The sequence below is a fragment of the Dinoponera quadriceps genome, unplaced genomic scaffold (assembly GCF_001313825.1).
Source record: "Dinoponera quadriceps isolate SergipeBrazil2010 unplaced genomic scaffold, ASM131382v1 scaffold610, whole genome shotgun sequence".
NCBI lineage: Eukaryota > Metazoa > Arthropoda > Insecta > Hymenoptera > Formicidae > Dinoponera > Dinoponera quadriceps.
This window is the reverse complement of record NW_014554699.1, coordinates 202,296-221,863: the sequence shown is the minus strand read 5'-3', so window position 1 is coordinate 221,863 and position 19,568 is coordinate 202,296. Positions and strand designations below refer to the sequence as shown.

The following is a 19,568-nucleotide window of genomic DNA, read 5'->3' as shown; positions in this document are numbered from 1 at the left end:
TCGAGGATGGGTTGTAGCAACGATATTACCTTACGAGAAATCGATAAACAGACTTTTGCGTTCCTACCTTAATGTAGGTGCAGAGAGCGTCCCCCTTCGGCTCACCGGCAGCATCCTTGTACAGCTTAATCTTGTCTCTTCCCTTTTCATCCCTAGCTATGAGGCCACACTTGGTAAAGAGCTGCGTCAACTCGTCCATGGTAATGTCCAGAGGTAGGCCAGACACATAAATAGCAGTGTTATGTGCTTCGTCAACTTCAAACCAACTCGGGGGTTCTTGAGCTTTTCGTTTGGCTTCCGCTTTTCTCTGCTCCTTATCATCTTTGGCCTTCTGTGCAGACGTTGGAGCTTGGGGTTCTGGTTTTGGTGGCTGCGGTATGCTAGTGTCTGAGAAACCATAGCTCATTTGATACCTGGCCATAAAATCCTCGTCGACCTGTGACAGAACATGAAATACTTCTACTCAGTAACTGCACGTTAAACATTTACAAAGTCGAACATTTCCAAATTATCTTCCTCTTTGATATCGTTGCAATGCACTTACCTTGGGAAACCAAGCGTTCTTTTCTTTGTCCCAGATGTACATGCTACCGTCGTTTGGATCCGTGTATGTATGAGTATCATTTTCGAAGCCAAAGATACCAGATGCATTAACTCCAGGACCGATATTCCCCTTCTTTTCAGTCTCATGAGAACTCTCCTTATTATCCGAACTTTCCTTGTTATCAGAGTTCTTCCGATTATCTTCTTTTACTATCCATTTGTTATTTTCTTGATCAAACTTGTAGGTAATATTGGTTGCTTTGTCAGTATAAATATAAGTTTGCCCATCGAATTCGTAGTTCTTCATGGGGTCATCTTGCTTCTCCGACTCTTGCGTATCAGTCATACTGAACAGCTTGTTGAATCGCAGTTCGCATACGAGAAACCTATGCAAACAAACAACCATGTGTTGACATATTTACAGTTGTTAAATCGTACAATTCTTCCTTAAATATATTTCAAAACAAACAATATATTTCTAATATATTTTATATCATCTCTGATTGTAATGTTTAACTGGTTTATAGTAAACAGACGATTTAAGGATAAATAGACGACATCTAATCATTCGCATTGAGGTTAAGTGTACCATACATGGGTTGACATTAAAGATTTCTACCGATCGGCTTTACGGTGGTGCCTTTACCATCGGCAAGTTCCACGGTGATTGTCGTTCACGATTTCGCGATTGGCCCACTGATAATTCCACGTGATTACAATAATCAACACTGACAATAATCAACATTCGCGTCGTACGATTGACACAATAGAAACAGCCTATGTGATCGACACGCGATACGTAACGGTCTGACGGCGCTAGCGTCACCTGTACGCCAACCATGGCATTATTAAGAGCATACTAAAATTTCATAAAAACAATTATTAGATAAAATTCATGGAGAAAAAAACTCAAAAAGCACGTTAAGACATGAGAATTCCGGAGTTGCATTAGGTTAGTTTAATTGTAATATTGCGCGATATACACGCACAAATTATAAGCGAAACTCGAGCGGCGTAATGGTATTTCGCTACATGCCGTTCGATGTCTAATTCGTTGGGACATTCGTCGAAAAATTCGAGTCGCCGTGAAGCCGGCCATCTTGCGAGAAAAAACGCGGTCGCGCGATCGGCGCTGTTCTTTATTGTCGCGAAAGGCAGCGACGCCGGCAGTTGCCGCTGGAAATTGATTTCCAGTTGCTAGGATACGCGTCGGCTTCGAAGCCCAGCACCGACTGGCATGCCTACCTGGCGGTTAGTCGGCTGCAAGTTGCGCGGCGCAAAGTGCAAGCATGGGCCTGCCGGACATAGAGACGATACCCGGTAAAGAGAGAGCGAGACAGATAGATAGAAGAATAAAAGCACGCACCTGACACAATCGCACGCACCGCGACATCCCCGTCGCTTCGAATCCGAGAGATGCGTCAGTCGATCGTTCAGCAGCCCGCCGGATATCGAAGTCGTATCCGCGACGTATCCCTTCGCCATGCCGGTCACCGGCGTGAAGTTGAACGAAAATCGATACGCGCTATCGAGCGATCTCGAACGCGCGTGCCAGCGCGTAAACCGCCGTCGCGGGATTTCGAATTAATCAGCGGGCTGCGACGATCGAGGAAAAACGTGTTTCTCTCTCTCTCTCTCTCTTGTGATCGAAACGCAAAGCGGTCTTGAAAGTTTTGCACGCAGCATCGCACACTTCTCACGAATGCGCACCTTTTTGCGGCGAGCGGCTGTTTCTTTAAGTATCGTACATTTATAGTTGCACATTTCGCACGCGATCGACCCATTTTTATCGTCGCGTGTGATGATCAACGGCGCGCGTTCTGCCCGGGGAATACTCGTTGTTTTGGCTCGCCCGTTGCGTTGAATGCCCCCGATAGCGAATAGTGGCGGTTTGTTCAGCTGCACACCAGCGGCTACCAGCACGACCCGCTCGTTAATCGGCTAATGCCACCGCGGAACATGCGAGTCCTACACGCGTATTTGTATTATTAACTTATCGCCGGCCGGCAGTCGCAATCGGTCCGATAAGTAAGTCGGAACAGACAGGCCGTTGTTCGACAGAATGCCGTTTGATTCTGCTTGATAAATGGTAACAATCACAAGTTCGTTGTGTATCGGTGTATAAAGCTGCACGCTGGAGCTAGACGCCTCGAGCTGAGTCCGGCCTCACCTTTAGCACTTCTCAAAACGAGATCCAGTCTTTCATTCCGAACGCTTTGCATGCAAATAGATCGCTATCGCTAACGGGCGCCCAGATTGTGTATATATATACATACTTTCCCGAGCAATTCGGTGGCTATTAACCGACCTTCGGTTCAACAACCCCGGAGGTAATGTATGCAGAGGCCTCGGGAACGACCGACTTCGCCTTCGCGAAATTTACTCTCGTCTTTCCTACGATCTATCTGTAATAATGAAAATTCGCGTAAGGGCCCGCGATAATTCGGCGGATTTTTCACGCTCGCAGCATACGCGAATCTCAGTCGTTGCGTATCTCAATGTCGTGGTCAAAATACGATCGATTCGAAAGAATTGAAGATTCAAGATCGAAGATGGAAAAGAAAAAAATCGGAATATGAATGTGTAATAAAAACAATCTAAAGGTCCGGTCCAAGGATCTTTTTAAAATTTGTGAATTAGCAATCCGAGAGGTTGCGAGTTTGGAAGTGCGAGAACGCGAAGGCGTCAAGGTCAACTCAAGATCTGACTCGAGATTCAGAGAGAGACTAATTACGAGAAACTGACGGTTTAAATTTTAATTGCACCGTTCGTTATAATTTCCCGACACGTCGGAAGTCTTTAACAATTCGGAATGAGACAATTCACGTAACTTTCCGACGCAAGACAGACGCGTAATGCATTATGCAAGAGGCCGCCGTTTGAACTTTTGATAAGCGAGATCTAAGCGTAAATCTCGGGAGGATTTATTGCCCATTTTGCGTTATTGACCTTTGCACGAGGAAGCTGAAATACCACCGTTAATTTGCACCGTCCGGACGGCGGTGTCTTAACGCTTTTCCGTTCCTTTTTACTTCGCGCCGACTTAAAACTTAATTTATGCCAAGGCTGTACAAACGATAAGACCCTCAGTCGCGCTATATTCGTGACACTCCACCCATAACACGCAGAAATAGAAAGATCCATAAATCGGAGGTACCGGCAATTAACTCATGGAGAAACGGATAGGCATTGCGTTTGTTCTTATTGTGAGAGATTCCAACTCATGGCTTGTACAGCCATTTGTTACTATAATTTCATTACAATAAAGCCGCGTGGATCGATGGCAGCGTTTATACCGGCGATTTATTTTCTTTTTTATTGGAAATATTGGAACGAACTCGGGTTCGAAAGTTTGTGAGAAGCTTTGAACCAACTTTTAACAGTGGGGCCGATTGTAATCTTGCATCAGCATATACGTACGATAAATCTGTAGTCATTAAGTATACTTTTAGCCGGAGATTAAAAATCGCTACAAGTGGCTTCCACGCGCAAGTGTGTGCGATATGGACGCTCATAACGTATTTATAGCTTCGTAACAGAGTGATATGCAACGATTGAGATCTCGTATTCCGCGACTACGAACAATGTCGCGATTCCCCAGCATGTAGAGCGACTCGCAAGGACGACAGTAACGCGTAACTCGAGGCTCGAAGAAGGAAAACAATTTCGGATGGAAGATCAACGCACGCGTAATCGCGTCGTTCACGTGTCAACCTGAACGCAGAATCTTCATCAACCGTGGGATTTGCATGTTAAAGATAGAAAGCTCGATTCATCCTGCCTTCAATGTTTAACGATGTATCGACCTTACTACATTGTAGAGACCGGGGCAGTGTTCACGATCGGCCGTAGCAGATTCGCGGACAACGTTGCGTCGCATTTCTTCATACGCAAGGATCCTGTCGTCGCTATCACCTGCGGGGACGAGCACTCCGCCGTGGTTTGTCGTAAGTCTTAGGAAAAGTGACTGTTAAGAGGATCCTACGGTCCTCTTGTTTTATCACAAATTTATTAGTGCTATACTTGTTTCTCGTTGCGCAGAATTAAACAAATCCTTTTGCACAATTGCAATACACATGTTAACGTAGGCAAGGACGGTTGGCTTTTTTATTTGAAAAACAAAGAAAAGTGGCAAATTATAAAACTTTTTTTTTCTTACGTCCATATGTAAAATCGATATGTAAAATCTATATGTAGGAAAAATTCAAAAAGAATAGCGATCATGTCAATGTTTATATAACATATTATTCTAAGATCGCCTCTATTTTATCGACACTTGTCTAGTTCGTCGTCGTCGACTTCGGCATCCCCTTTTAATCTAGAATAAGTTTGAGGTGCAACCGAAATCATTTCAAGAGCACCATCGTTGCTCCGTCGTAGGTCCGGGTAAATCGAGTCCAAGATAGGTTTAATTTCACGATAAGTTTGGCTCGAGTTGTGCAAATATAACGTAGAAGCTCAGTCAGTTGTACGGTCTATTGAATATCGTTAATAATTAACGTCGCGCGCGTCAAGTACAGCGTTGCCTTTGACAGTAAAGCATGTATTCGTGATGAACGATGTTTGCGGACAGAGTATCTTGCAATAAACAATGATCCCCGTTTCTTGCGTGCCTCCTTCGTCGTTTCAGCCTCACTCATCCGTAGGAAGTGGCGCTTACGCATATTTTACACGCGAACTCACGAGGCCCGGTCTCTGTCGATATGTGGCGCGTGTCTAAAACGTGGATTTCGATAGCTACGCTACGTGAAATTCGTAGACTCTATAATGTCGAGGTGTATGATTCGGGCTCGAATGATTTACAGCTTCTGTAAGCTTGCCACGCGAGGAGTATATAGCCGAGCTATGCTTACATAGGGATACCCACTGTCCGGTAAATCGATATTGAACACGCAATGGTCGGCCTAGCCGACATTGCCGGCGTTATTAGTACAACGCGTCTCGAAAAACCTCGCCGCGCTACACCGTTCGGTAACTAAAGGAACGTTACAGAGATTGTCGAGGAATCGGAAAGATTAATTATAGATAATGATAAATCCGCCCACGACGCCCGGAAATTGTGACTATTCGGCCTATTGACGACGACGAAACTAAATTTATCCTATAATAATAATAACTATAATTTATTTATATATTATTATAGTGAAAAGCGACGTGTTCTCGCTTCTTCTCAAATCACGAGGAGAAACATTCGCGCGTTTTTCCGCGTGTAGTTTAATCGAAATCTCTTTTGTAATCTGTTTCACTTGCGTAAACTTGATTCTCTCGTCTGTTTAGCAGAGCATAATTGAACTTGCGTAAGAGAAAGTTCATTGCTCAGTGGATTCGTATCTTTGGATACATTTAAATTCTAGATTTCTCGAGTACTGCTCGTGAATCCAGAGATATTATCTGGCGATGTCGAGAATAGTTCCGGAAGAGTTATCTTAAGCTTTAGGTTGGACAGGTTAATTTAAAGGCGTTTCAAGTATTCTTATGTTTCTTGCTCCCGGGTCGTTACACGGAGAAAAAAATTGCCGACACAGCAAATTTTATGCTGTCGCAACAAAATTTGTCGGTTATTATATGGATAGTAAAACGATTAAAAATGGAGGAAAAGAAGATAATATATAGATATTATGGTCTCACTTAATATTTCCACTATTAGATGACAAATTGGAACGATTACTTATGAAATCATTTATTTAGCAGCCTGCTGTTACGCAGGCGCTAATATGCCAAAACACAATAGCCAACATTTATTGTAATATATTTTTACTTTCGAGCATTTTGATACATTTTCGAGGTATATTCTGATTTCAATTAAAAATATTGAATAACACAGTCATTGTATATATAAATGGAGACTGTGATACTACCTTCTCCTCTAATTGCCATGGATTATTTTACCGAATCTACGAATTATTTTGCTATAAGAAGAAAATAGGAAATGTAGGAAAATACTGTTTTGTTTTAATGGAAAATTAATGAGTTCTAAGGACAAATTTATTCAGCAAAATATTTTCTATCCTGACAACAAAACTGTTTCTGCTCTAATGATGAATAATTCGCTAACTTGGTTATATTAATTAAATTTTATTGCCGTCATAACGGATATGCAGTAACAACGATGATTTCGCTGCAACAGCAAATTATTTTTCACCATGTGTGCTTCTTTCTTTTCTTTTCTCTTTCTAGAAACTGGAAGACTCTTCGTTTTTGGCAGTAACGACTGGGGCCAGTTGGGACTGGGTCATAAGAACCACATTAGCAAACCTTCATGCGTGAAAAGTTGGTAGCTCTCTTATCGTAACAGCCAATAATTTAGATGTATTAGATGTAAATAAGATTGTAATAGTCAATAATTTTGATATATTAGATATAAATAAGATTGTAGTCTTTAATATTAAACGCGCCTACTCGTGCAAGCACGTTACAGTGTTTGATTTACGCTTTATTTATTTATATCATTTATAAAAATAATTTTTTCTCTTTGGAGATCACACCTTGGTTTTCCTAGTTTGCGTTGAAAATTTACAAAGTCAAGACTATATTATATTTTTATTTTTGCAAAACCGCCCACCTAATTAAGCGTCGTTCGTGATTTTAATGAGTGCCCGATACATTTCAGTCTTGAAACCAGAAAAAGTCACACACGTTGCATGCGGGCGAGCGCATACTTTAATATGTATAGGTGAGCAACGAATAATATAAGGATATGTATACGGAGTGTCTCAAACGTCGCGTATCACTCGCAATTGCAGATACCAAAGATCACATTAATTATCTCGTTTACTTTAATATCGCTATAGTGATTTACATCGCGCCTAGGAAGCAATGAAACCTCGCCCTTTTGAAACCACACGGTTACTTTCACATTTGCGAAAACGAATCTATCGGAAATACACAACGGCTGAGACACCCCGTACGTGTAGTTGTCATTAGCAGAAGTGCCGTAAGCAAACATACCGCCGTTTCTATATGTGGCTTCGCGTGTCACGAACTTGAACGAATACTTGCCGAGTCATTCAACTTCAAACTTATTCCCATTCGAAGAAATTAACGCGATAAAGAGATTCCCAAGTGACACGCCACTTTGTTAGCTCTTTCCAAGTGGGATTTCGAGATATTAATTTGTCAGTGGAATAAAGATCACGGCTGACAGATACCTTTACCGCGGAAACATATAGCTACTATCGATTTCATCGATCTCACTTGATTTATCGTTTGGAGTAGTTGAACTGACTCTATTAGTTTTGATATTCAAGGCTTCCATGATATGGATTCTATCAACTTGTCAGAAACGTCATAAAGGTGACGTTTTTATTAGTTAACAATCAGAGAAATCATTGCCTATTCTTTCCTTCTCAGGAGGTCAGAAGATCTTTGCGTGCGGTAGCAACCAAGAAGGTCAGTTGGGTCGAGAAAGTTCCGCCATAGGCGACAGTTCCAGTTCTCCGATCTTGATCTACGATTGCGGTCTCGCCGGGCCCAGAGTCCTTCAAGTCGCGGCAGGATCGCATCATTCGATGGCTCTAACGAGTGACGGGGGTGTTATTGCTTGGGGAAGCAATCTGGAAGGACAATTAGGATTGCCCGGTATCTCGGGATTGGTCACCAAGCCGACAAAAGTTCCCATTCCAGAACCGGTGAAGGAAATCAGCGCGGGATATTATCATTCAGCTTTTCTAACCGGTAATATAATAGGCGATAACATTTATTCTTGATTTATACTGATAGATAATGTCTGATTTATACTGATAGATACTGTCAGATAACGAATCGTATAATAGATTAAAGCGTTAAAAAATCATACAAAGATATAAACGGGTTTCTCCATGAGGCCATTCTCGCGAAGTTTAATAAATTTGACAAGAAGGAGGAAGAGGAGAAAACCGTTTCAAGTTGTCCAAAATCTAGTTCTAAAAATCTATCCGAGCATTCTTTCTCTTTCACTCTCTCTTGCTCTCGGACATCGCGGCGCTTTTTGCGGTAAATTTGAGATAAAATCGCTTCCGCTGCGGCTCGCTCGAGCACGAACACGTGAGGGTTGTAAAATGCACATTAAGGCCCGTATAATTCGAAGGCAACGGTATTTCCAGAAAGCGGTCTGGTTTATGTCTGCGGCGAATCGGAAAGCGGCAAACTCGGGATCGATGTCAACTTCTCTACGCAAGTTGCACCGAAGCAAATGCAGTTGCCAGCGCCGGCTCTGCATGTTGCATGCGGCGGTCATCACACACTCGTGTTAGCAGGTTGGTCGATGGATTTGGACGTCGTTACATTCTCCATGCTCCACCATTCGCTCGATATTCGCGGTTTGCCGTGAAAGATGAATTGAAAATCTTACCTTATGCATTTTGTATACACATTTTGCATGCAATATGTGATCCTAAGGAGTTACACCACCTTTGAGCGCAATTTTCCTCAAAGAAAGTATCCAGCATAGGAAGATATTTATAAAATATTCTTATAAATTACACTTATAAATTAGCTCTCAGGGATGGTATAACCCCTTAAGATATTTTGTCATTAATGGTGGGCGCGCTGAGAATTGTACGAAATTGCAGCAAATGGCAATATTTACTGCTCCGGCAGTAACGCCAACGGTCAACTTGGCATGGGCACGAATGTCAACGAGGTGCACACGCCGAAACTTCTTCCACGCGGGGCTCTCCAGGACGAGACCATCGTCAAAGTAGCTTGCGGCGAAAGCCACAGCGCTATACTCACCGGTGAGTAAAGCTCCGCTTGAATCGTTGTATCCCTTGAATTAGAATTCTCGGATCAATTATCACGGATTGTATGTTCATGCTGTGAATAATAGAGTCGGGCAAACTCTTCACCTGTGGAGACGGGCGACACGGAAAGTTGGGTCTAGAGGAAAACGAGAACAACGTTCACGAGATAACGCTTGCTGCCAAATACCAGGAGCTGTTCGTTTCGAACGTAATTCGGCTTATTCGTTGAAATAGATGCAATTTTATCGCGTTGTTACCTCGCACTAATTGTTTCTTCGCTTCGCAGGTCTCGTGCGGGGGATGTCACACGATATTGGTTGGTCGGAGACACGAGATGAATTATCAATCACAACGGCAATCGGACGCTACTCAAATGGTAAATGTAGTTGTATTATGCATTGGATCGGTCGAAGGGTTCGATTTGATTTTCTGTAAATCAACGGTGAATCATTTTCCACAATAGAGATGTACAAATGACATCAGAATGTTGATGAAGGATTATAAACGAATAACTAATTAATTTTGCAGGGTATGAAATAAATAAAGCATGTTTATGAAAAATGAGCTTTTTTAATTGCAGGAACAATCGCAGAAAATAAACTCTCTACCTCCCTTAAAACTTCCTGTAAATATGCAAAATGAACAACGACTGGATAACGCGGAAAGCAAATCGACAAGTGAAAAAGAGAAAATTAACGATATGGAGAAAATTAACGATACGGAGAAAATTAACGAGGAACCACAAAATAATAACGATGAATCGAGTTCTTTGGAGAACGCGACGATGAATAATTCGAACCTTGTCAACAGCACATCGAAGAAAGACGAAGATAATGAGAGTCACGAGGAATCCTCGGAAAATGTTCCATCCGAGAATCCAGAAAGGAAAAGTCCAATCGAAGAGTCGCAGCCAACTGGCGACGAAGATCAATCGAAAGTCGAAGAAAATGAGCAAAATGATAAGAATAATGAAAGCAAAGAAAACAGCAATGAAAGCGACAAGACAGATAGCCAGGATGATAACGAGAAGACGGAAAATGCAGCGATGCGAGAGGCCGAAGAATCGCATACGGAAGAAGCAGCAACGACGGTAACAGACGAAACCGAACGGGAAACGTCGATGAATACCATACCGCCGCCAAAACCACCGAGAATAAAATCCGGAAACGCCGAGGATACGTCGAACAACGAAAAGGAGTCTTTAAAGGAAAGCAACGGAGTCGAAGAAATTAAAAAAGAAGAAGGGGAAGAAGAGGCGAAAGAGAGCGACGAACGAATTGACAGCGCAAAGTCGTCTGATAAAAAGCCAAAGTCAGCAGCTTTCAAACGTGGCGATGAAGATATCGTAGATGTTACGGAGAATTCGATTGACAAAGTGGAGGAGGACGGACATTCTAAAGACCCTGAGAAATCGGAAATGGATGGGACGCAGGATGATGCCGATGTAGTGCAGTCGCCAGCACCGCGGACAGGTTGGCGAACGAGATTTTCAATATTCCCAGTAAAGATGGGCGACATTGAGAAAAAGAATCGACGCCCAAATCACTTCTAATAATCGATTGCACTTTAAAAACATTGAAAAAAATCATCGATTAATTTTTAATATTACACATTTCGACGATCGTTTCAGGTAAGATGGCAAAGTTGTTCAAAGCAAAACGGCAACAAGAAATTCAGAATGGAAACACGGGCAGCGTAGCGAATCCAAAGGCTAAGGTATGTTTAAATAGAACGAAAAATAAGAAAGGCAGCAAGTAATGTATAACACGTCAGTTTTTCATTTAACTTTCCATATAACTATAGTCATAAGATAAAATTAATCCTACCCAGCCAGAAATGAAAAGTCGAATCGACGTCGATGAATGGTCGATGTCGAATACAATATTTCTGTCATTTTCAACGTAATTTTGTTGCAAACAATATTTTGTAATTACAGTAACTAATACTGATGACTGATCGAAATTTAAGCCCGTATTTAGGTTGAATCGTCTACAAATTTTGACCGCCAATAAGCAACTATAATCGACATCAATCAGACTTTTCATTTCTGGCTGAGCTACGTGAGAATATCAACGAACGTAAATTCTTCACTTTCAGTCAAAAACGTGCACTATTCTGTGATCGAGGAGACTTCGAAGAGACACCTGGACTCATTATATTTTTTATAAAATAATACTTATGAAATAAGTTTTCGTCGCTGGGACCAATATACGTGGAACCGGAAATCTCCTTCTCCAACGATCGACACGAAGAGCTCGCATATATATATATATATATATATATAGTATACCATCATAAACATCTGCATAGAATTAGCTTAAATCTGCGTTCTACCATGTCGATTTTTATCTCTCGTGTGACTTACTACGACGGCGAAGAATCTTAATAAAAACTCCGGCAATGTCGATTAGTTACTAAATAATACTTACTGTACCTAAGCGCACTGTGAATAATATGAGCCACTTAGGAATCAATTTCATTGTTAATACATACTTGAGAAATTTGCGTGAAAATCGACGCTATCGTGCAAAGTAGACGAAAGCCGAGTGTGAGAAATGTACAGTACAGCGTCTTATGTGGATAAAGGTATTTTATTAAATTCCAATAACAAAGTTCCGTTTTCACAAACACGCGCTAGAATAAACTTATCCTACTGTTTACAACTGCGGGTTCGATTAAAATTACTTAAATCTAATACGTAATCGCACTGTGCCCTATCGATTATATCACTCATTCAATTGATCGTCGAGCTGCGTTAAACTTACGGTGTGCACCGATCTTTCACTTAGAGTTAAATCGTACGTTTGTCCAAATTGTTCTTCGTGTTCTTCTTCGTGCTACGCTCCGTGAGAAGATAAACGATCGCATTAATCGAAATAAATATTTCTATAGTTATACATTAACGCTACAGCTATCGGCAATTGACTTCGCTTCTAATCGACGATGTTCGTATTGGTGACAAATTGTTCACGGTATACTTAACGTAAGATCACTAATATTGCACTAGATTATGGCCAAGCACGAGTGGGACACGAGTTGAGAATAAGTATCGCTGTCGCGATTTGAAAGATTTCGTTTCGTGTTCACGATGCCGAGAAAATTTCTCCTCGTTGTTCTCCGTTCAAACGCGAATTTCACGTTACATATAAATAAGGACGGAATCACAGACACATAATTTATATACTTAATGTGATCCTGGGATTCTTAATGGTACCGGAAACGATCAAGCAGATCCCTGATTGGCGTGTTCACGGAGACCAGCAAATCCCAATTTATAAAAGTTTCATCGTTTCTTCCATCCGTAATTAATTAACAACAAAGAACTCATGCACGCACACACCTTATAACAACGTGTTTTGTTATAGCTATGAAATATTATAACGATCCTGTTGCCTTTTTTCGCGCATTGCAAAAGATCTCGCAGATTCTTTGGCGAATTTAAATCCAGCGAAGCGATTGAAAAGACTTTTCTCCGGTCTCTCGGTCGATTAAATTCGCTTGAAATGAGGGACGATTTCTTTTACCTATACAAGGTACTTCATTTGACACGAAATACGAAACATCAATTTGGCTTCGCATAGTCTGTAGTCATTTAAATTAGTCTTCTTGACCGTCAACGAAGAGACTTTGGTGTATACAGTATCGAAGAAGACGTATTGTATTACGCCGTGCCTTATCACACATTGCGCGGATACTTATCCGATATTTTTAATAAAGTCGCAATTATTAATTAATGACGCCTAATCTTACCCGATTTTGGAACAAAATCGACCGGTCACTATTTGTTTGATGAAAAATCTAACGTATATGCACGCACATGTGCATGAAATCTTGCAATACATACTCGAGTCTTTGTTAAGATTTACAGGTGTTGGTAATTTTCGATCCAATTTTAAGTCAATCTTTCGATCCAAATTCAGTCGATAATCGAAAAAATCCTTGATTAATCAATATCGAAGTTTATATTCATGATGTGCACGTCTTTACGTATAAATTAAATCCATTCACCTTACAGAAGTATATGCTAATGAATGAGTGTTTGATGAAATCATATATAGAGTCCTGTAAATCCTAAATAAGTCGAAGGACTTGCGGCCCTTCATACGACAAATATAAGAAAGAAATATACGAGACTTTAATAAGGGATAATCTCGGTGAGTGATTCCCGTATTCTTTATGCAAATCCTGGGACTCTAAGTATTCTTACTTTAAATTATATGTTAATTAGTACTCAGGTCAATTGACCACTAAACTATTCAGATCTTTGATTTTCTAATTCCTAAACTCCATATGTCAGATACCTTAACCCTTTCGTAAATACTTTGACCCTTCATCCTACGAACTTGAAAAGTGATTAATCTAAAATAGATCATTCTTGCAATATGAAAAAAAAACGAAAATATTTCATTAATTTGTTTATTAAGGAAAAAAGTCAACGCGAAAAGTTTAAACCCTGAACATCTCAGACTCTAATACGAATTCCTGAGATTCCTAGGTATATATATGTATATTTAGATTTATAGATTTGAAAAAATCTAGTTTATTCAATTATCCGTGGTTTTCTCGAGTTTTTTTCCATGGATGAATGAAAGAAATTGGAAAAACCTCGAATTTTCCCATTTTTCCACGAATTTTTTCGGTTTCTTTCTAAAAAAAACAGGTTTTTACCTATATATATGTACATATTCACCTATAATCAAACATTTTTTTAGACAGCTTTGAATCATCAGTGAATAAATGATAGTAATCACATTTTCGCAACAAACTGTTACATCGTTTGTTAATGTCAACATTAATTTAATCGTCAATACAATCGAGATTAGGCGTCATTAATTATCTTTTTCGTTACTAGCACGACAGTAAAGTTAACACTTATATCTAGTCAAGTCCGTCAGATCTCTATAATATCTTGCTTTTCGTCGATATCATTATTCAGCAGGATGTAAGAATCCCTGCTGGACATCAGTCGATGCTGGCCGTTAATCAAGAATGACGAGCCCCTTCTGATAGTCCTCTTTCCTAGCTCGATCGCCTCGTGCGCCAGCACTGGGTTGTTGTTTGCCTTGACGAAAACCGTGATGATAACCGTCAAACCGGCCAAAATCAAACCATATGTGAAGCAAGGCACACCGATATCGAGAAACGTAGTCGACAGATAGAGCAATCTTCGGATAGTCGGTGTGAGCTCCTCTACTCCTTCCTCGAGCCACATGATCGGAAAAACGATATCGGGAAAATTCGCGATCGCCGCAATGTAAGGATGCCGTTCCACCTTCAGATTCATCTGAACACGTAATTTCGCTTCGATCGGCACGCCGAGTTTCTGGAGAAGGCGAAACGACGTGTTAGACTTTGGTGAATCTTGAAAATCCGGGGAGGAAAAAATTTTTTATATATAATTATATCTAATTACATATGAAAGTTTTTTTTCCCAGGGGATCTTGAAGAGTTTCTTCAAGCCAATATCGATCAAGGATTGATAAATTAAAAATCGAAACAATGAGCGAAATAAGATTGAAATAGTCAATTCATCGACTAATTCATTTTTATCCATTTAAACCTCTAATTCGCAATTCTTTACTCCCAACTCCATCCTAGTCTGATATGGACTTTAGGATTCGCCGAACGGTTTACTCACCGGCTGAATCTTCATATACGATGAATGTAGCTTCTCGACCGGATTGAGTCCGACAACGGAGTTCAGCAATTTAGGATCCGCTTTGTAAAAATGCGGGAAGGATATATAGATTGGCGCGTCTGAAACAAAATAAATGCGCGTATTTGTGTTTCAGCCAAGTGCGATAAATGGGTTTTGCAAAATATGCGAGAAACACTCACTGAACTGGCACGGGCTGATGTCCTGTAAGCCTTGTAGCGGGCAGTCGGCGCTGTTGTCCGGGCAAAAGCATTTGTTCTCCGGCGCTGATTCGGTCGGATGATTGAAAATCCAATCCGCCGGTGTGTACAAGTCCGCTTTGATGCCCGTTTTTACCACCGGGCAGCGATACTGCATTGGCCATATTCTGCAGAGATCCTTATCATAGATATAAACGATGTCCGAGCCGGTGATATCTCGCGGTGGGAAGAAGGAACCTGTGAGAGGAGGAATTAAGTCAAGGAGGATTTTTACACGTGACCAAATAGGTAAAGAAACATAAGTAAAAATATATACTCACCCTCCGAGGCAGAGAGGGAGTTGCAAGGCGCGTCAGCCCAATATGGCAAATTATCAAGCCCGTTTAATCGCTCCAATAAACCGAACTTCTTCATATCTGTGTGTCCGGTGTACATCGTATGTACCTCGCTCAATGTACCGTTTCTCTACGATTGCAGTTTGATTGTGTGACATGTGTATTTAGGAAATGCTTTACATTGTAATATAGCGCAAATACTTACTCCAAGCAGGAAGCCCATTTTGCTCTGAGGTCGTCTTGATCTGGGAAGAAACCGATGCCCGAGACTAACGAATGGATCGTCATAGCCGTAAGCGAATTCATCAATGGTCACAGGAATAAACGGTTTCATACGCATTCCGCTTACGAACATTGAGACTCCGAACGTGAGGAAGCGTGGGAGATTCTTGGTTAGAGCCGAAACTGTCTGTGAGCAAAAGCAAAAGTGTTCCGTCAGGTTTGTCTGAATCTTTCAAAATTCTTAGCATAAGCGGGCCTAGTTTCAATTTTTACTGAAGCTACGAGCTTACCAGTAAAGGGATATTCGGTATCATCATCTTGATATTCCTGTCTTCGGACAATTCGGGCACGAAGTTCATAATTTTCTTGTGCTGATAGCTAACCGTTCCATTATTGTGAAATACGATGTTGACTTTTTCCATATCCTCTCTGCAAAATGTACAGATTTATTTCTCGCGTTCGTGAAAAAAATTGTCGCGAGAGATTCAAAACTTCGCCTATAAACACGCGATATGATACGTAAGTAATACGAGATATCGCCATATCAATAGAGAAGAAGGTGGTACTATAGCCCGTTATTTACATTTTGTATAATAATTTTGTCAATAATCAATATTTTAAATTAAAAAATGAACGATTACATTCAAAGTGTTGTTCAATCGATTCTAGACTCAAAGTTATGGAATATTTATTTACTTAAGATGTTATTTATATATACAAATATATGTGGCGACATTAGGTATCGCTATTGAGTCATGATTTACACCGAGAGAAAAATATTTGGTAATTGTAACTATAATATAATCGTAGTAAAAGAATTATAGTCAGGAAAAGTAATTTCCTAGTAAATGTAAACTATAGTGTTAATGATAATAACTTAATACGCATGTTGTTACTATTTTTGTGGTTAAAATTATAAAAAGGTTATAGTTGACATCGAAAATAACTATAATCTCTTTCAGTATATTCCAATTATGCGTGCATTAAGCATATTTTTAGCATTTTAACATTTTTTTTGTATTTTTAGCATTTTTTCTATATGGAGGAAAGTTAATAAAAGACTTACCGAAAAACGAACGGTCCAATTTCCTGAAGCTTCGGCTTCTCGTTAAACTGCAAAAAGCTTTCCACGTTGGTTACATTAAATACGTATACTTTGGTCAATCGTGTTATGCCTGGCTTCTGCCAATATTGGAAAGAAATTGAGCCGTTCCATAGTCGTAGTTGCTGCAAAAACAGTACAATTGAGAATTGCCGATATTATTACACGATGCTTACGTAGTTTCTCTCTACGTTTTATTTCTTACGATTTGTCGATGATGTTTTTGCATCCAATAACTGTTTATTCAATTGAGGAGAAACGATAGTGACTTAATAATCCGAAGAAATCGATCCATTAATAATCGAACGGTATTACTTAGGTTGTTCGGGAAAAAAAGGATTGCATCTCCTCGCATGGGGCACCCAACATTACTACATAACGAGATTATCGCGTTAGAAATATCTGTCTTACGTTAACGATTTAGAGAATTTCTGGAGAAACTTATGAAAAGGAAAAGTTAATATTTCTGGCACGCATATTCTCCAAGTGAAACTAGATTCTTAAACTCTACAGAGAAATTTGCTTTCAAGAGAAAAGATGCTTGTATACAAAATAGAAATTAAAAAAAAAGAAAACTTTGTGTAAACGTTGAACGGAGAAAATGGAGTCTGTCTAGGTTTTTCATTTAGAACAACACTTTTAAAACATTAAACCTCCAATCCGTATCTTCATAGATGTCCCAATTAGAATACATTATTTTTCGGAAAATCGGAATAGATTCCAATCAGATCTCATAAGATTTTTTCTATGAATTTTATTTTTTTCTTACGAAACTTTTCTTACGAAAACTCTCTCGGTCGAAACTCCCTGTGTATTCTGAGTATCAGATCATTCCGTGAAAAGTTTCCAGAGGAAACACGCGGATGGGAAAGTATATGGGCCGAATACGGATTTCCACGTGTGTTACAAGAACTTTGTAGCAATTAAACATGTTGACTGCTTATGGAGAAATGGACCCAGTTGCGAATGAACGTAAGACTACAACGTTATTACGCGGTGATGTTTGTTGCGAGATGAGATGGCATGAATCTTTTCTAAATAACTCATCGCCGTTAACGGTAACACATCGTTAATCCATAATAAAAGTGCGCATACGGAAAATTATTGGATCAGTTGAAACAAGTGCGAGGTAACACCATCATGGAAAATCACAATTAACATACGTTCACCGCGATTTTGATACACACAATAACAATTTGACAATTTCTTTGAATTATCTCTTCGAACGTAATTTGCATGAGTTAAAGAGACTTTTGACGGTGAAAGAGACTCGCCGCGGTATTTGCCGAGAATGCAAATTACTTTACACGCAAGTACCGTAAAAAACATAGAATATTCAGTACTCAATTATCTGTTCAATTACGAACATGTATGATCTGTTTGCACAGGATTCGAAAGTGAAACGGAACCGAGAGGAAAAAACATATCGTTGATCTTACATTGTTATCTCAAGAACGTAATATGATTTTACATCATTATCTCGCCAACATGTATCGTTACTCTTTTACGACAATGTTATCGTGCCGACGTGGAAAGTGCGGCAAACGCTTTCGGTCGTGTCGACCGCATGTAAATACCGTCAAATTAGCGTAAATAATCATCTCCTTTTTAAATTGTAATTTCATTCGTCGCATAAATTCGCACAGTATACGTGTACATGTGAATTCGCAATTCGATGATTCGTTACTTACTTTTAGAATAATATAATCGACCCATGGTATACTACTGAGCACTATACCGATCACAAGTGCAAGGAGGCCAAGGCAAATCGCTGTTATTCTACCTGAAAAAGAGAAAACAAAGGAAGCAAATTTAACTACGCTAGTATCAAACCGTACCGGGTAATAAATTCATGCGCACCGTTTGCGCAAACAATTTTTTTCAACAGTTGCATGTTGGAATTACAACAGTCGAATATCGCTTAAGAGACAAGCATTGACCTACATTCGACAATAAATACGAAACATCAAGCGCTGCCGACGTAAAAAGGTAAAGAAGGAACCTATGCATTGTATATACTTAATTAAGTGAACATTCCCCGTAGAGACGCATCCGGAATTTCGAAAGAGAAATTTCGCGATTGGAAGGATCCGAAAACACCGTATATATTTATACCATATATATTTGCCAGATTTATTCTGTCGGGGCAATATGTTGTGTATGTACATAGATTTGCATAATCAACCGCACGAAAAAATTAATTCATGTCAACAACAAACAGCAATTATTTCTCACGCAATAGCTCGCACACTGAGATATCACTAATTTCCATAAGACTTCGTCACGTTCTTATCCAAGAATATGTCACGGAATATTTAATGGTACTAATTATTATTAATTATTTAGAAAAACATTTGACGCACGTGAAAACTTATATGAAATTTATTTGTATAATGAGATTAGAAATAAAGCGCATAACAGCCGATGACGATGTTGATGTTTCTTTCTTGTTGATATTTCTTGCGTTTTGACGCAAGAATTAATTTGATGTATCATTTATAATTATGGTACTTATTATTAATTTTACGTCACCGAGTTACGTTTATACTAATTACATATGTAATGTATGCAACGATTATCACATGCAATTGCACGATATAGAATACACCTTGCACCTCTGAAACAGGAGCAGTGCAATTAATATTAATCACATAAGTGACCGAGATGACGTTTTTCAACCAGATGTGCATCTCGACCGTAAACTCGGGCGGTCCGTTATATAATTCTTGCGAGACCGCTGGCTATCGGAAATTTTTCATCGTGTAAGTCGGTCAGCTTGCTTTCACTCCC

At 39.9% G+C, this 19,568-nt stretch overlaps 3 protein-coding genes across 8 annotated transcripts in view; 1 reads left to right on the top strand and 2 right to left on the bottom strand.

The window, feature by feature from the left end:
- Nucleotides 1-1,986, bottom strand: part of LOC106740874 (HIV Tat-specific factor 1 homolog) — a 30,000-nt gene extending 28,014 nt beyond the window's left edge. For 2 of the 6 annotated variants that reach the window (XM_014612332.1, XM_014612337.1), the window contains exons 1-3: nt 1,133-1,332; nt 545-929; nt 68-436 (exon numbers count right to left, since the gene is read on the bottom strand). In XM_014612332.1, the coding sequence (XP_014467818.1) occupies nt 68-436; nt 545-929; nt 1,133-1,149 (771 nt within the window). In that variant the 5' untranslated portion in view covers nt 1,150-1,332. Of the gene's footprint in view, nt 1-67; nt 437-544; nt 930-1,132; nt 1,333-1,909 lie in introns of those variants that run through there. The other 4 variants (XM_014612336.1, XM_014612333.1, XM_014612334.1 and 1 more) reach the window with 4 other exon arrangements.
- LOC106740873 (X-linked retinitis pigmentosa GTPase regulator) lies at nt 1,833-11,431 on the top strand. Its single transcript, XM_014612330.1, has 11 exons — nt 1,833-1,863; nt 4,365-4,490; nt 6,721-6,813; nt 7,894-8,217; nt 8,625-8,777; nt 9,093-9,257; nt 9,350-9,471; nt 9,550-9,639; nt 9,844-10,735; nt 10,894-10,979; nt 11,361-11,431. Exons 1-11 carry the CDS (start codon nt 1,833-1,835, stop codon nt 11,382-11,384), a joined length of 2,106 nt encoding a protein of 701 aa, XP_014467816.1. The 3' UTR covers nt 11,385-11,431.
- A 410-nt stretch (nt 11,432-11,841) lies between these two features.
- Nucleotides 11,842-19,568, bottom strand: part of LOC106740879 (scavenger receptor class B member 1-like) — a 44,790-nt gene continuing 37,063 nt past the window's right edge. Inside the window, exons 3-10 of the mRNA XM_014612343.1 lie at nt 18,470-18,561; nt 16,743-16,903; nt 15,967-16,105; nt 15,660-15,863; nt 15,440-15,584; nt 15,102-15,356; nt 14,902-15,020; nt 11,842-14,586 (exon numbers count right to left, since the gene is read on the bottom strand). Of these exons, the coding sequence (XP_014467829.1) occupies nt 14,155-14,586; nt 14,902-15,020; nt 15,102-15,356; nt 15,440-15,584; nt 15,660-15,863; nt 15,967-16,105; nt 16,743-16,903; nt 18,470-18,561 (1,547 nt within the window). The 3' untranslated portion in view covers nt 11,842-14,154. The remainder of the gene's footprint in view (nt 14,587-14,901; nt 15,021-15,101; nt 15,357-15,439; nt 15,585-15,659; nt 15,864-15,966; nt 16,106-16,742; nt 16,904-18,469; nt 18,562-19,568) is intronic.